The 17528-nt window shown below is 36.1% G+C and overlaps 1 protein-coding gene across 1 annotated transcript in view; it reads right to left on the bottom strand.

The window, feature by feature from the left end:
- The window catches only part of MYO16 (myosin XVI), a 272053-nt gene that overhangs the window by 176264 nt on the left and 78261 nt on the right, over window positions 1-17528 (bottom strand). Inside the window, exons 6-7 of the mRNA XM_026034575.1 lie at window positions 12152-12276; window positions 7807-7932 (exon numbers count right to left, since the gene is read on the bottom strand). Of these exons, the coding sequence (XP_025890360.1) occupies window positions 7807-7932; window positions 12152-12276 (251 nt within the window). The remainder of the gene's footprint in view (window positions 1-7806; window positions 7933-12151; window positions 12277-17528) is intronic.

Below are 17528 nucleotides of genomic sequence, written 5' to 3' on the forward strand. Positions count from 1 at the left end.
TAGCTGGAGATCAGGATCAATGCTCCTGGAAAGTGTCTCTCTTCCTCTCCTTTCTGGTTTTGTACTTCTGAAGCAGCACACAAGATGCTACATCTRTGTCAGCACCTACAAATGATAAGCTGTGGGCTGTGGCTGAGCTTTGCACTCTTGAATTACTATCCAAGCTGCAGTGCTACTACTGACACCATTTTCTCTCTTTTCTGTCATTGAGGAGATAATTGCTAAAGCTGCAAATTCAGAGACCTGGAGGTTTTATGCTAATGGACTGGTGTGCACATCAATGAATATGTATCATCTAATTTACATGCCCCCACAACAGTAAATTCCTTCTATCCCTCACTCTCCTCTATCAAATGCAACATTTTTTCTCCATACCTTCTTTAAGTTATGAAGTCAGGCACTTTCTACCACCTTTCATAATGTGGATCACCTTCAAATTTTTGTGCATTTCTCCCACCCCACTTATGATTTCCCAAGCCCTCTCTTTCTACTACCTGTATCTGGGACTCSGAGCTCTCTACATTTCCCACTTATTTCCCTAACCTATTTTCTTTTCTCCTTTTCTTGGCGCCATTATCATTTTCTTAAGTTTTCCTTACTGACACCCACACCTTGATTCTTCTTGAGTAGAGCTCCTTCATCAGCATCACATCTGACACCAATTGCTGCCACATCTAAAACTTGTTGCAGATCTCCCTTCCTGATACAGAACACAGGAGGCAAATATTTTTTCCTGAGTGCAGAGGAGAGAGGACTTTAATGACCTGCGGTCAGCAAAGTGGAACAGATTAGAAAAAGGAGGTCAGAGGAATGAGACTAGCAGCAGGAAAGAAGTACAGGGGAAAAATAGAACAAAGTCTGGATAAAATGCCGAGATTTGGGAGTAACAACATGAAAGAAGTGAAGTAAAAGGGAAGAAGAAAGTTTTGGCAAGGAGCCAGGACGTAGGTAGAGACAGACTAGGCAGACAAAGAAAATAAAAGAGAATGACATGATGAAGAAAACAACCCACTGAGTCTCAACAAGGGAGGACAGGATTTTGACTAAGTGGAAATAAGGAATAAATATCACAGAAGGGTAAGGAGCTTGACCTGAAGCCAAAATACAGAAGGGAGAAAACAGAGATGAGAACCAGGGAGAGAAGCAGGGGTAGAACCTGGCTTTGCAAGAAATAAGGATTGGGGTAAGAAGTGTAAGGAAGGGATATGAAGCCAGGTAAATGGGACCTGGCTTAAAATGGGACAATCAGGAAGGGAAGAATGGAACAGATTGCAGAAAATGGAACAAGCAAGGTTACAGGTAGGAGGAATTAACTAAAATCTCTGTGTCTGTTTATATACTTGTAACGGTCCCTAAGTATCACCACTACCTTTCTGTTAGCATGTTTAACATATGCTGTCTACATATGTACCTTCTCTGCCTCTGGAATACTTCACATAAAGATGGACAATGTCATATGTTTTCAACTCCATAAAGTGACTAAAGGCAGTTAAAATATTTTCTTCAGCACCTGAGACAGGTAGTTGTAGGACTGCTAACTTAAATTCCTTAAATTTTTTATCTCCCCAGAAAATTAGAGTAAAACAAAATGTCAGGAAAAAATATGGTATGGTGATGATGATGATTAAGCATGTTTGTGATTCACATGCATCCATGGTTTATAACAATACCACACAGAAAAAGTGTTAAATTTTCCATTTCCCAAAATTTGTGCCTGGACTGTCTTATTAACTTACTTTTTCCACATATACTTCTGGTATTTTCATATAAACACATACATGTATATAACAAAGATGCTATAGTTGGCATTTCATGGAAAATTTAATTTATATTGATCAATAAGGTACTGCAATAATTGAGCAGAATATATAATGCGGTCTATGAACACCTCAGCTTTAACAACATACATACAAATACTGAAAACTATGTTTTTGTGAAGTGAGGTTGCCCATAGTCTGTTTATAAAGCTCAGGCTTGTAAATCTATTTTCTTATCAGTTGGTAATGTGTGAATCTAGTTTCTCTTGTTCTAGTATTCTGCATCCACAATTAGCATTTGAAAGATTTATAGAAATCTCTTGAATATACTAAGAATGAAGGAAAGATATCACAGGCAGAAATCCCAAAGTGCTCCCTCCTCTCCTTGAGGGAAATGAGGGAATGTAATTTGATCTGAAGGGAAATGCTGTTCTTCTACCTGAGTATCATCATGCATGCTAAAGAATAGAAAGACTGAAGAGGGTGAGAAATATCTAGATAAAACATTCTCTGGAGGATTTTCTGACCATAAATGAAAGATCGCAACTGCTTAACAGGGAGAAATATGTATCCCCCAAGTGACTATATTCCTTTTGAAATACTGAACAAGCACACCCTTCTTGAGGTTTCTATTTTTCTTTTTTTCATTGAAAACATTTGTGCMATGTTTGATAAGTCCAGAAATTGAATCCAAAGGAACTGCCACAATCATAGCCAAACTTGAATGAGATTAAGTATGACTTTCTACACCGAATTCTGSTATCCTATTTAAGTTGAATCATATCCTAATGACTGTGAAATTTCAATCTAGATGTCAGAGTTCACTAAGAGAAAATAAAATGAAACTACAATTCATTATTGCATCAAATGGCTAGTGTGTCTGGAACACATCAGACTATGCGGTATCTACGTCCATTCTTTCAGACATGCAGTCCCTTCTATGATCTGAAAAAAAAATGCTGTATTTGGAGGAACTAAGTAGCTAGAGAGAGATTACTCGATCCAACCAAGCAAGCCAAGTGATCGCATTAATGGAGAACATTGTTCCAGGATGGCAATTTTATTCATGTGTTTTGAAAATGATGCAAGGTATGTGATGCCTAAACACCAACTGTATGTGTGAGCTCATAAATTAAAATAAATTTCATTTTGCTTAATAGGACACCCTTGCTGTTCAATTGCTATTCTTGGGATTTTCAGGGATTTTCTTATCTGCATTTGACATCATGAAATTTTTAAAGCCTCCAAGTCCCAGGCTAGGTCTATCTTGTTAAAGAGGGCACCAAAGAACAAGCTTAAGTAGCTCTTGTTAGCCACACTGATTAATTGTTAGCTTCTCCTCTGGTTCTGTTTTGGAGCACTCCAACGAGCTCTCAACGAGCTTAATCTCCTGTAGAGGGAGCAAGGTCTAAACAACATGGACCTGAGCCAGACTGTTGTCTAGCTTAATCCCTGGCCATCTTTTACTTAGCAATTTAACAATTTAGACCTAGTCAGCATGCCCCAAGAATGACATTTCAGGAGAGGCCGTGTTTAAGCTACTGAAGAGCCAGCTCTGACCTGCATGCCTCCGATAGCTGGCTTGAAAGGTGACTTTTATGTGATAAACAACAAAGAAACAGCTTGTGCCCAGGCACTGTGCCAAAATACCCAAGGAAAATGTGAGATCTCAGCCTATTCCCAACACGGGGCAGGCAAGCCTGAGCTCTCCTCATCTCAGCAGCCTGCAAGGGATCTGGCATGGCAGCCCCTCAGAAAAGGATTGCCATGCTCAGCCCRAAATTCAGATTAGGGCTTTAGTCTAAAAAATAGAAGCTGCTCTTCTGCAGYTGGTGTCGATTCCAGCATGGAAAGGGTGATCCCCGGTGCTTGTGCACGCTCTGCCACCATCATACGCGTATCAGCACTGCCCAGCCTGCTGGGAAAGGGATAGGGGGTCAAAGCTGCCACCAACAACAGCATCACCATGGGTATGGTCAAAGGGCTCCATTAAATTTATGCAGCCAATTCTAAACATATTTCAACTTCTCAACATCTAACTTTGCTGCCTTCACCACCTTATTCTGAGGAACTTTTATTTAATGGTGTGTAACTGATGCAGATTTGCATGTGTTGAAGAGATTAGTATACCCCATCATTTTATTAAAGTATCAAGCAACTCTGACATAAATACCTAAATAATATCTATTTTTGATATACTGTGAGAATCTCAGTTTACATTAATACTGGCTTTCAGTTTGCATTGTTAGAGGGAGGTTAAATGACAACAGCAGTCCTAAAAACTCAGAACATCCCTCAAAAATATGCCTCTTTTATGCTCCTCCTCCTACTGTTTTTTAAAATGTTTGCAGACGGTAGTAATTTTGTAAGTACTGCACTACACACAAGTATGCTGTAATGTAATCTGTTCCTGCAAAGCAGAACTTCATCATAGAAAGGAGACAGTGATCTTCAATTAGCAGCTTCAGTAGTCCTATCTTCTAGTCAGTAGCCATATCCTACATGTAGCCCTCCAGCTCAGTAATAATATCCTGTACCATATCCTGTACCCCTATACAAGGAAGAAACATGTTCTATACTGGATTTACACACACTGGACCTAATTCAAAAAAAAAAAAAWTTAAGATTTGGACAAATTTTACACAAAATTTAGATAGTAAATCTATCAATGACGAGAATATGTTTAAAACTGCTTTTGAAAATCATTAATTCTTTCTGTATTTCCTCTGTGGGATTCATTTTGTGCAATTTAAGACTGTCTAGCAGTAAAAAACCTACAYCACAGTCCATGCATGACCACTGGGAAAAGCATACCATCCAAACGGCAATCTACCCATCCCTTGGCCTGTTCACCCCTCACCTGTTCAGAGAAAATATCTTGCTGAGCRATGAAGAATTTTGTAGGTATACTATAGCCAGAATGAGAAAACTGTCAGCCATTATGACTTGTGTAATAATAATAATATTAATAATATACTGGGTGGAGGTTAGTTACAGATCTTTCATCACTGATGCTAGTGAACTACTAAACACTAATGTCACAGAAAGTGTTTTTTTTTTAAAAAAACATCTGGAAATAATCATTAAAGGATTATTGCTTTTTAGACAAGTTAATAAATAAGAACTACTCTTCTTCTGTTCAGATACATTTCTAAAAGGAAAGAAAGCAATTCAACAAAAAAAAACTTTCATGGCAGTATCCTTATTCAGTGTAATGAGAGTAGAAGAAAGCATTATACATGAACTTTAAAAAATGATGGAATTAAAAATATATAAGACTGTGAACCAAAAAGACAGTTAAAGATTCAAGGTATAGTTCCTGTCTATATATTCACATTTAAAAGGCATCTGCTTCTGTCCTTAAATTTAAACAAATTTGTCTTTCATTTAGATGACATTGTAAGGGAGTTAGTTTATCACACCTTACAATGGATGCACTATAAATACAAACAGCAGTGCATCAAACTAAATACATTTATTTAGTTATCTAGAAGATACAGATTTGTCCCTCTAGTGAGTTATCTATGAAAAATTTTAAACAAAACAACCACTTTTTTATTACAAGAAGTTGTAAGGCTCTTACAATTTTGAATTGTAAGAAACTAACTGCAAAATTTATATTAACAAATTCCTTGTAAATATATTTCTATTTTAAGCAGACTATCCCAAGTCATATCTTGACTAAGATTATTCCGCTACTACTTGTTTTTTTTCCAGAATTGTACCTTATCTTTGCACATATTTGTCTATAATTAATTATTCAAAATTGTAATTTTGTAAATATTTTGTAAAAATGTAAATATAATATGCATATCAATCAAGTCTAAAAGATATTTCAAAACTATTATTATAAGAATGGAAATGTTAAAAATACTCTGATGATTTGACTACTGGATGGAATATTTTCCCTCACATCTAATGAATCCCTCTTGATATAGCTACTAAAATATGATTTACTTTTTCTTATAAACAGAATCCATATGCAAGCCACATCTATCTTCTAAATAAGGATGGCAAATTATACGTCACGTTAATAACATAGCTCCAAGTTTGTATTATTCATTAACAATACACAGGAAACATATTTGCTAAGTATTTCGTTATTATTTGTTATGAGTGTTACTTCATTTGTCKTCTTACCCAAAGACAAGTAATGCTTGTGAAGTGTAGAGCACAATTAGTCCCTGGCTGTGAACTATGTGGATACTATGTGAACTATGGGGATAGAATGATAAGAGCAATCCCTGCCAGCATCATCAGGGAGTAAAGGGAAACAGTTCAACAAAAAAAATCATATAAATGGATCATTTCATAAAACAGCTGGCTGAGCTCTTATAACACTTCAAAAGGAAAGTACTTCTATTTTTTTCCCCATTAGCCACTTGAAATCACAAGATTTTATGTCTTTGGGTTTGTTTGAAGTAGAAATATAACTGACTTCAGAGCAAAAAAAAATACTTCTTTTAAGTCATTTAAAGTTGTGTTGCAAATACATACATATATGTTAACCACAGAAAAGTTCTTTCTTAGGCTTTTTGAAGTAAGACTTCGATTTTCCTAACGTGCACAGTTGGACAGTTGAAATATAACACACATGAAATAACTAATTAAATTCCATTTGCCTACATACATACACTTTTCTCTTKCTTTTCGCTTCACCCTTAGTGAACAAACACACTTAGTTACATATTCTATCAGGCTTCATTCTATCAGCATCTGCATGTCAGAATCCAGAGTTTTACTCACCCAAATACYAAAATATCAACTGAGATACCAGAAACAGGTATCATTAAAAATCGTAATTGTCATCCATTACCACATAGAGATTCAGGTAAATGAATGGCATGATCTCAACTGAGATCAGAAATGAAATTAAGACTTATCTAACAATGCAGTTCATRCTCCCAATAAAAATCCATGAGTATTTTTATTTATATTTACTGAAAATTAAAAAGAAAAAGGACACCACACACAACCCTATAAAGATCATCAACATTTTGCCATTTTGAATTACTTTTAGAAGTAAGTTTTTGTGTAAGGCAAAGTGATAGGCACTTAAAAATTCCAGAATACATKGGAATGGCTTGAAAGCTACTAATCCCAGCACTTTCTGACTGGCTATGGACCTCAATCCATGTCACAATTCCCATCAGCATGAACCTGAGCAGAAGAAAGCTGAAAGCAAGGCAATGATGCTCTGAACTGTGTCCTTGGACCAAGGACAAGGCCAGTCCCAGTGCCTGGAGTGGAGGATGGAGGTGGGAAGGGGTGAGTTTTCTGGGGCTGCAGTGGAGCCTGGCAGAATCAGGGGCAGGACAGTGGGGGTTGAGTGAGGATGCATCAGAGGAGCTTTAGGAAGGCAGCTGTGGGTAAGTGGCAGGTTGCAAGTGTTGGGTAGCAGTGTGAGGTGCGTGAGTTGGATTAGCTGCCAGGGATATCTCAAGAACGTAATCAAGGTGCCTAGGGTGCTCTGGAAGAATGAGAGTGAAGAAAACACGAACTGCTGGGATGTTAAGAGGTACGAGTCACAATTATGTGTGATCCCAAAATCCCAGCTCAGTGTCCAGAAAGCTTTCAGTGCTTTCAATGTTACATGAATCCTGGACTTTCCATCACAGAACAGTACAGTAAAAAGCAGTTAGCTAAAACCAAGCCTTTCTCATCAGCATATACTAAATAAAAAAAAAAAAAAAAAAAAAAAGCTTAAAAGCTTTTGCTTCTTTTCAAATTTCAGTATAAATTGTAAATTTAGTTTTTTGCTGAAAAGAAAAAGACAGTGAAAATATATTGATTTTAACGAGCTGTATCAGGTTGAGCATTTTATGATGTCTGTTCTCAAGTGCTGTCTGTCATTTCATGAGGCACATAATGCAGAAATATTTATAATTTTTTATTAAAAARGAAATACTTCAATTCCATTAAAAATGGAATTCTCTAACTCAAACAATTTGCTATTGCTAGAAAACACTATCACAGAAAWAAAAAGGAAGRAAAAAAAARGRAGGAAAAAAAAAGCAAAGACAAACAAACAAACAAAAAAACCTTTTACCTGCCCATACTTTGCAGCTAAGTGCAGAGGTGTCCAGTAATGATTATCCACAGCATTGAGATCAGCCCCATGATCCAGAATCAAAGACRCCACATTCTTGTATCCATTTGCACAGGCCACATGAAGCTGCAATATGAAAGCAGTTCAATATACATAATCAGATTTTTTAAAAAAACTGTAAGGGATTCTAGAACAGGCTGTCTGCCCCACAGGCCTCGCCATATAGATCTTACTAAGGACAAATGCAAAACCTACATGTTGAAAACAACACACTAGGAAAGCACTTCAGAGTTCTTTAGCATTCATAAAGCAAATATGTCAGAAAATAAGAATGCSAGCTTACTTATATGTATTTTTCCATTAAACAGTCTAGATATTTGGATAACACCAGACACTTTCCACAAAATGTAAAGAGTAGCCTATTAAGCTTTTCAACAAATGAAGTATATTCATATGTTTCAGCAGACTTTGGCCTAGACCTAACTTTCTTTTGTTCAAATACCTCAGATATTTAATCTAAATTGAATACATTAGCACACAATCATACTACGCACAAGTCTGCAGTGAGAAATCCGTCACAGAAAATACCTTTACAATTTTCAAACAATGATTTTATTTCTCTTATTTACCTTGCTTCACTAAATATTGCCTAAYTAGCTTTGATGGTATTGCTTTAATAACTTGAGTTGGTTCTCTAGATTAGGAAACTCCATTTTAGAACTAAAGCAGGAGAGAGAGGGGAAAATATATTAACAGAATGACGAAAAAACAGATATGAAGGAACCTTGGGAGGTTACAGCAGAGGCAACTTTAAAGTTAGCTCTGTTTGCTTGTAGCTTATCAAAGATTGTGAAAAGAAACAAACAAACCAATCATACAGAAAAGTATGCATTATAGGGCAATACAAATTCCTTATCTAGTCTCATAAATCAAGTAGAAGAGGAAAATGAAAGAAAAAGATCTACATCTGAGAAAAATTGTCATTGAGGCATTAGGGTTTTTTTGGAAAGGGGTTTATATTTACTGTGAATAAGTGTGTGGAATCACATATTTCATATGACCTGAAACATTCAGCTTACAGGTTGGGACTATTTATTTTCTCATGGATATCTACTATGATTCCAAATATTCCCTCTGCTTCTGGGAGCAAAGGGGGAAAAAAATGCATTTTGAAATCTGCACAATTTAATAGCTACTCTACCGTTAAACTGAACCAGCTCTCACAAGGCCAATAAGAACAGGCCTGAGTGAGTTTGCAGGAATAGAGGATTGAAGTTATAAGTTGAGAAACTGCAATGTATGCCCTCTGAGTCAGTTAGGAGATATTCAGCAGAATTATATGTTCTTTTTCCTTGAAGCCACATTATCTAAAGAGATAGCGTAACACGTTTTTACAAGAATTGGAATGGATGGCTTATGGCAAAAAAGCTCTTGCCATAAACCTGTTCCTAGTTTTGAGTAGTCACAGAGTAACTATCAAGAAACACCAAAAAATGAGTTCTAGATATTATTTGCCAGCTATTTTTGGTTGATCTGCATCTGTAAAGTATGCAGCTTTCATTTTGAACATTCTTGATGCAGCATTCATCTGGATCAGGAACACATAACTCATAAAAAATTTTACTGTAGCTTTTACTGTAGAAAGTTTTCCCACTGAGAAGCAATGCTGTATCCAAAATGGAATGGGAAACAAGTGCAGGGAGGGAAAAGATAGTGCCGAGCTTTAGTTCTGTACACTATAAATGTTCTCATCTCAAATATACAAACAAACAAAATTTTTCTCCTAATCTGATTTAGCTCCAAACTTTTGCTTTTAATGAAAGAAATTATATTTTCTACTGAATCATTGATTTGAAAGCTGCTATTTTAAAAGTCACAAGAAAAAATATATCTTTATGACTGAAATATCTTTTCTAGGAAAAGTTCACTAGAAATTTGTGCATATCTATTCATGGGCATCAATTTTCGTTCTCATCCATCCTAATTTACACATGGACCCAGGTAATGTATCTTTCATGAAGARGAGACTGGTTAGAGGGAATAAATATCTGAGGAAGAAAAAGCAGACCTCAGTGCCACTCTCTTCAGAGTTTGCCACCACTATGGAAGTTCTTTACGTTTGTACTGCTGATATATACCAAAACATTACAAGCATCCAGCTAAGAAAAAAAAAAAAAAAAAAAAAAAGGACTAAACATTATTTTCTAATTTATTGCCCTCTGTTTGGAAATTGCAGAACCTTTTCCAGCTTTACAGTTTTTAATCTGCTGCTCAGCAGTGTGAACTTATTATTTAAAAGTAGATTGCTCTGAGGATATCTCTGTGCCAGGTTGCTCAGACAAATGGACAGAGGGTTTGATGTAGCTTGTTTGGACAAGTTTCTCTCTTTGATACACCTAATTGTTATGAAATAAGAATCTACTTGTGCCAAGGTTCTTAATAAGGCTTACAACCTACTTTCAAAAATGAAGAATATTCAGGGAATGTAAATGTAAATGATTATACTCAGCGAATGAGTAATAGCACACAAATTGCTGATCAGTCAATAGGATTACAGCAACAACTTTTATCTTTTGGGTGAAGTTTCACATATAACAATATTCTAGCCATGAACTGCATCAACTTAGGCTCAATCAGGAGAAAAAAAATGCTTACTGCTTAAAACTAGTTATTTTTCTCGTTGTTTCAGTACAGACAGATTTAGAGTAACAAAAACGTATTCCCAGAATCCCTTTGATGCACATACAACTATCGCAGACTGGCTGACTCCACAGCAATGAATAGAGACAGAGCAGCCTCACAAACTCTGGATTTCCCACCAGTTTGTAASACAAAAGTTTCTCATAATGGAAATCTCCAACAAAAGCAAAATGATCCACTCTGTAGCTACTTGTTGCAAAACTGTGAAAGAAATTCAGAAATCAGAGTTTAACACTAAGCTCGTTCACACAAAAACATTCCCTCTGTCTACATTCTACCAAGCAAACAATAAAAGCGGTAAACTATACAAAGTAATATTTCCTGATATATGCATCAGTTATACAAATTTCAGGCATGTATTTCAATTGCTCCAGGTAAATACYAAAGAAACTTTATATAGTAATAATTATGTAAGTGCTTAATTCAGTTTAAGCCGATTCAGACAAAATAGCAGTAAAAGCAGAATGCAAWTTGCATTTTAGTGATGAACTAGTAGCTTAGCTTAAGTGTACCATGAAGCTTGAAGTTAAATCAATGTTTTAATGAAATAAACTAAAACTGCCATATTGCTTTTTTTTCTCACCTCTTGTTCCTGTTATTCACTTATTTATTTACTTATTTATTTTTAATTAGACTTCGGCCATCCCAAAAGTCATAATTTTCAGTATAGAGACAACTAGTATCTGGATTCAATAATCCCAGATATGAGGCTGCTCTTTTTTTTCAATTTGATAGTTTTAACTGCTCCACAGATTTTAAAAATGTGATATAAAATACTAACGACTCATTGGATGAACAGAATAAGTATCAGTGGATGAAAACCCGCATAAATGCAATGGTTCAGTAACACTTAGATTTTTAGTTATTTTAGTTTCGTATTTTCAGAAGAAAAAACAGCAAAAGAACAAAAAGAATGGATTCAATATCTGAAGGCTACTGAGGATCACTTACTGATTTATAACAATAAAGACTTTTTATGCAGAGAGAACATTTCACAGATGTATGCAGCTTATGAAAAAAAAGTAAGATGATTCAACAACTGAAAAAATAGCAGTCTGGAAAAAAAAGAGAAAAAAAAGCATAACGAATTACAATGAGACCCAGTGACTAGAAATACTATGCAAATTATGAAGAGAGAATATTTTATCCACTGATATGCTCAATGCTTCATTACATTTAATCAATGTGGGATACCTCCTTCCACATCCAGAAGATAYAAGCTTAAAATTATGAGAATTAGGCAATGAAGTTTTGAAACATCTGTTAAACAGGGTATCAGGGGTTATAAACATCTCTTCTAGTTTTAAGTTATACTGCACAATAMTTTTCTTGCTATTAATTTTTGAGGTGCATATTCAGTGCACTTTTTGAAGATAATATTAGRTTAAAAAGTAAAAGTAGTTAACATAACACAGATGCTTCACCAGATTTTTAAAAATCAGGACAGGATATTGAAATATAGCAATTTTTAAAATGTCAGATGAGGAGCAAAATCTTTCATTCTTACATTTCTCTTCCAGCTTGGTGGATTGTCTTACACCCACACTTGAAACACTTGCAAATATGCTTACAGGTAAATAATTGAAACACATGCATGTACACAGGGCTGAAACTCTGGTTTGAAACTCTACATATTCCCTCTCACCAGTGTAACTCCTTCATCATTCTTTTGATTCACATTTCCTCCACTTGATATGAGCTGCCGGACATCTGTAAGCATTGTCATCGGTCTCTGTATCTTCATTTGGCGCAATGAATTCAGTTCTACACCTGCATGAAAAAAAATCAGGAAAGACTAAAACCTACTGCTACTTCACTCATCAGTAAACAATACATGAATGATTTTGTTTCCTGAGTGTGTAAAAGATTAATCAACAGCATAATCAGAATTCAGTATACATTTATAGAATGTTTGCTACTGGTATTTACCAGGAAGCTCACCCCTATCTTTATTTATCAGCTACTACATAGATGATTTAACATCAGTCAGGAATTCTAAATACAAGTGCCTGATGCACTACTCACTTGAAATAGCAGTTGTAGGTAAAGCAGTTGTAATATCACTAAATCCACTGGGACTGTGAAATGTAAAATAGCTGCAAAYGGGAGACAAAAAATAAGCACTTGAAGGAAGTCACTCTAAGTCTTCAATTCTTATTTAATGAATATTATGTTTGGCTCCATTCCTTTACCTCCAGACCAGTCTCTAAATAGTGTCAGCTCTACTAATTAAGAGATTGGGAAATTAAGCAATTGATGTTAAAAATCAAGTTTTCTATTCACATAGGTTATTTTATAAAGGAATAGCCTTTTCAACTAGGTCTGAACCACTGCAAGGTTTTGTAAGCAAGTGAAAACATGATGTAGAGGCAGGACTTAWTTGAAATGGACAAAAGGAATGAAGTGCCCAGAACAGCTTGGGTCAGCGTTGCTATTGAAAGAAACCCTTGTCAAAGGACAGCCTTAAATGGAAGATAACCAAAACAATATATAACCAAAAGGAAGCATTTAAAATCAGAAATGGAGAGTTCAAGAAAATCTAAAAGCGGTTAAATTAGCAACTAAACATGGCTTCATCAGAATATCCAACCAAAATTGATTGTCTTGCTTGTAGGTTGCAATGCTAATTTACAGCCATATATATAAATAGAAAYTTTAGTAAAGAAATCATTTCTTACTTTCTTGGCCACGACTTAGCCAAAACCATATAAATAAATGAGTTCTTGGTTCTCTTCTATGTCTGTCAGTGAGTTTAAGAGTGAGAAATGATTTGTTTGCAACCTTAATATTTTGTGGGATCAATTTATTTTATATTTGCTCTTCAATCTTATATATACATATAATATATTTCATCTTGTTAAAACAATTGTTTCATGATAAAAAAATATTTAAAGTCTTTCAGTTTAAAGCTCTCCAGCTTTAATCTTTAACTGGCATATGTTAATATATGTTGTTCACATATGTGTARTTCAGTAAAGAAACTGAATATGAACTGTAGTTCACATATGTGTAGTTCAGTAAAGAAACCCATTCATTTCCTTTCTTGTAAAATCCTACTTGCATGCACTAGATTATATTCTGGTATATAGTATAGTATAGTATAGTATAGTATAGTATAGTATAGTATAGTACAGTATAGTATATATAGAACATCTCTCGTACAAGGAGAGACCGAGTGAGTTGGGCCTGTTTTCTCTGGAGAAGACAAGACTGAGAGGGGAACTGATTAACATGTATAAGCATATGAGGGGGGAATGTAGGGAGGAAGGGGCCAAGCTCTTCTGAGTGGAGGTCAGTAACAGAAGAAGGGTCAATGGTTACAAGTTGCAACACAGGCAGTTCCATCTCCAGGTGAGGAGGAACTTCTTTCCTGTGAGGGTSACAGAGCCCTGGCAYAGGCTGCCCAGGGAGGCTGTGGAGTCTCCTTCTCTGGAGGTCTTCCAAACTCGACTGTGCCACGTGCTCTGGGTGTCCCTGCTGGAGCAGGGAGGTTGGACTGGATGATCTCTAGAGGTCCCTTCCAACCTCAACCAKTCTGAGATTCTGTGATTCTGTGATATTCTGAAATTTATTTGCATGCAATACTTCAAAGAATTTCAGCTCTGAGGTGAAGTGTTAAGAGCATGAATACTGTGTCCTTGGCCACATATTCTTCACCCTTGTCACCTAAATSATACTAAATGGTAATAAATGATACAAAAATGTAAAACGTACATGCACACACAAAAAGAAGACTAACCTACAGATAAGGAAATTAGTGTATTAAGAAACTCTTTTCCATTTTGGGGCTAAAATCTGTTACCTTTCACATGAATGCAGTTCAGACTCTAGTATATATGTATTTATAGCTTCAATTAGATCACCAGCCAACATGTTTAGCATTTCTTTTGCCACAAGATTCAGAAAGTTATCTCTTCATGTTTTCCACAGGATTTTTAAATGATATCTTTTTAAAGATATAGAACTCCCTCTTCTTTCATTCATTTGCTCAGTCCAGCCTCATGAAACATCTCTTTTAGCATGAGGTTGGTACAAGAGTGAAACGAATCTCCTTTATTCTTATCAAGAGCTAAGTCCCTGCTTCTTAAAGTCGGCTTTCAGGTTTTGTTGTTATCCTCCATCTGCCTTTTTGGAGTGGGAATATTGGATATTAGGACAATAAGGTTTCTCTGCAGTACAGATGCTTGCACTGCAGTCATCTTCATGATTAGAGTCACAGTAGATGGTACAAAAGCTACCTGGCAGAGGCTGCTGCATATTCTTAGGAAGACATTAGAATATTATTTTATCTGTAAAATCCAAAATAACTTATGCCACTGAATTCTGGATAACATAACACCACTGTAAAATGAACAGAAGGGATGATAAAAATGACAGCCTTGGGCACAAGCTTGACCTTACATAGCAACACTGAGAGGAGCAGCTGCCAGAAAGCTGCAAAAATCAGGTGCACCTTGCTGTCACTCCTTGTTTCTGAGTGTCTGTGAAGGCAAACTCTCCTGGTTTGGCCAGACTCAGGCTGGTGCATCATCTGGCCACTTTGCAAACCAGTGACATGGCACATACCATAGTCACAGAATGACAGAAYGGTTGAGGTTGGAAGGGACCTCTAGAGATCATCTAGTTCAACCCCCCTGCTCCAGCAGGGACACCCAGAGCACGTGGCACAGGGCRGCATCCAGGTGGGCTTTGAAGACCTCCAGAGAAGTAGACTCCACAGCCTCCCTGGGCAGCCTATTCCAGGGCTAGTATCCATAGCATCCATAGTATTCCATAGTATCCACTCAGGAGTAATATTTGATCCAGCTGTTTGACTTGCCCCAGAAAGAAAGACTGTCAGTCTAACACAATTATATCTCATCCATTAAATTGCCACAACTCATTTAAAATGTTAAATGCTAAATGTTGAGGGCAGAGTTTTACCAAGGCCACACAGCTTTTTCCAGCAACCTACTATGGACTTATGATTGGCAGGCTCAGAGTATTAAAATATCAGTGGAAATGATAACAAAATACTGATCCTTGCACCTTGCAAAGTGCACTTTATAGAACTTTGGCATTTTCTTTATGGGTCCAGAAAACAAAAAGAAAAAAAGTCTCTACCACTGAGTTAAACTGAAAGTTTAACTTTGCTCAAGCTGAAGAAGTCAGTGATCCATCATAAATCCATACACTCCTAAAAGTGGAGAAGATACATAAGCAATCTTTCTGCACACACATAGCAAAAATAATAGCAGTGTAAGTGAATCTCAACATGTATTCACCATCTTCAAATAATAGCTTTATGAAATAATGATACACATTTCATTACATTAATAGCAGAAATCGTCTGTCAAATGTGTTACTGCAATGACATGCTCCACAGACATTATTTGTGAGTTTTTCAAAATGCTACTTAGGCAACAGAGTCCCCTTTTCTCTGTCTGTTTAAAATACAGAATAATGCATCAAAAATAAWCTAAATTGCAATCTTAAAATTATAGTTTTGAATTCCAAGAATCTGGAAAATTTTAGATGCTAGTGTGAAGACTTCTCCAGTGGGGAGGAAGCTGGTTATTGGCCTTATCAGAGATACACATGTACTATTCTATGAGACTTGGACAAGGAGACCTTGCCAGTAACTGCCTCATCATTAATCAAGTTTGTAACTTTGGAGAGTCCTCTCTCCATCCCTAGGGAGTGATACTTTTCATGTATTCAGACGGTTTAACAAAACATTAAAACATTACTCATACAGTACCTCTTGCTGGATAAATCAAAGAGTGACCTTCACATTGCTTTTCAGAGGGAAAATACTGTCTAGATATTCAGTTTAAATGGGACGAGAGCCAGCATGGATAAATAGAGGAAGAAAACAAAATTGGCATGTACTATGGGAACAGACTCACATTCAGAAAAGGAAAGACGAGCAGAAAGGCACAGGACTGAAAATACACTTCAAATACTGTGTAAAATGAACCTAAGTGCTTTCAGATCCATTTTGGAGATAGAGAAGAAAAATAATAGTTTTTAAAAAAAAAAAAAAAAGAAAGAAAGAAAAGAAAAAGTAGTGATCCTGTATGGCACAACATTTGATGATGAGTATCTGGTGATGATAGACAGGAGCATAACCTAAAATCTACGGACTAGCATTTCTCACAGCTTTAGAAAAACACCCCATGAGGCCATTTCATGACCTTTGGCTATGTCACCCTCTCTGCCATATAATTATAAAATTGACAAACTAAAGGAGTATAGAGACCTTTATAGGATAAAAAGAAGCAATTGGTAGAAGTTATAGTGGTAAATAACACAACAAGCAGAACTCAGAATTGCTGTAAACAGTATTTTCTTTAGAGATGTCTAGTAATCATGAAATCTTTCCACCTGTTTCTGTACCCAGTGCAAAGCAATATGCTCCAGCATTCAAACACCAGCTACACACTCCAATGMCACATGTTTTGTAACTTGCATGTCTCATTTCCTAGCAGGCATAGTAGTTTTTAGTAGAGGTCAATCCCATGCTGTCTTTAAAGCACAAATATGCATAAAAAACTTACAGCAGCTTTGATAAGCCATATCATCCTCTTATCCTAATTCCCTGCCTATACCACCTCCCTTGCCCAGAGTCCTAATGACAGCAAGGTTCCTTTCACCTGAAATGTGGTGAGCTCATCATACACATTCTGTAAGTCTTAAACCATGGTTTATAATTTTTGTTTTTCTCCTCTTCTTCATTACTATCAAATAGGCATGTTCACAAATAATCAGGGAGAACAAAATATTCATGTTGGGTTATTTATAGCTATAACTTTATCCTGCTTCAGATACGTAAAGTGTGAGAAGAACTTTACTGGAAACTTAGTAGATAGCTTTATAAATTATTCTAGCTTTGTGAAATTATATTGTTTAATAACTCTTGCTATGTCACTTAGCACTATGTGTGTATGATTTTCAAAGTTCAGCATCTGAACAAGTCCACTTCAGCAAGATCWCTATCCACAAAGGAATATACACTTGTAAAAATGTTGAGGCCTATAGTT

This window comes from Nothoprocta perdicaria, unplaced genomic scaffold (assembly GCF_003342845.1).
Source record: "Nothoprocta perdicaria isolate Ctin4 unplaced genomic scaffold, notPer1 scaffold_148, whole genome shotgun sequence".
In the NCBI taxonomy this organism is placed as follows: Eukaryota; Metazoa; Chordata; class Aves; order Tinamiformes; family Tinamidae; genus Nothoprocta; species Nothoprocta perdicaria.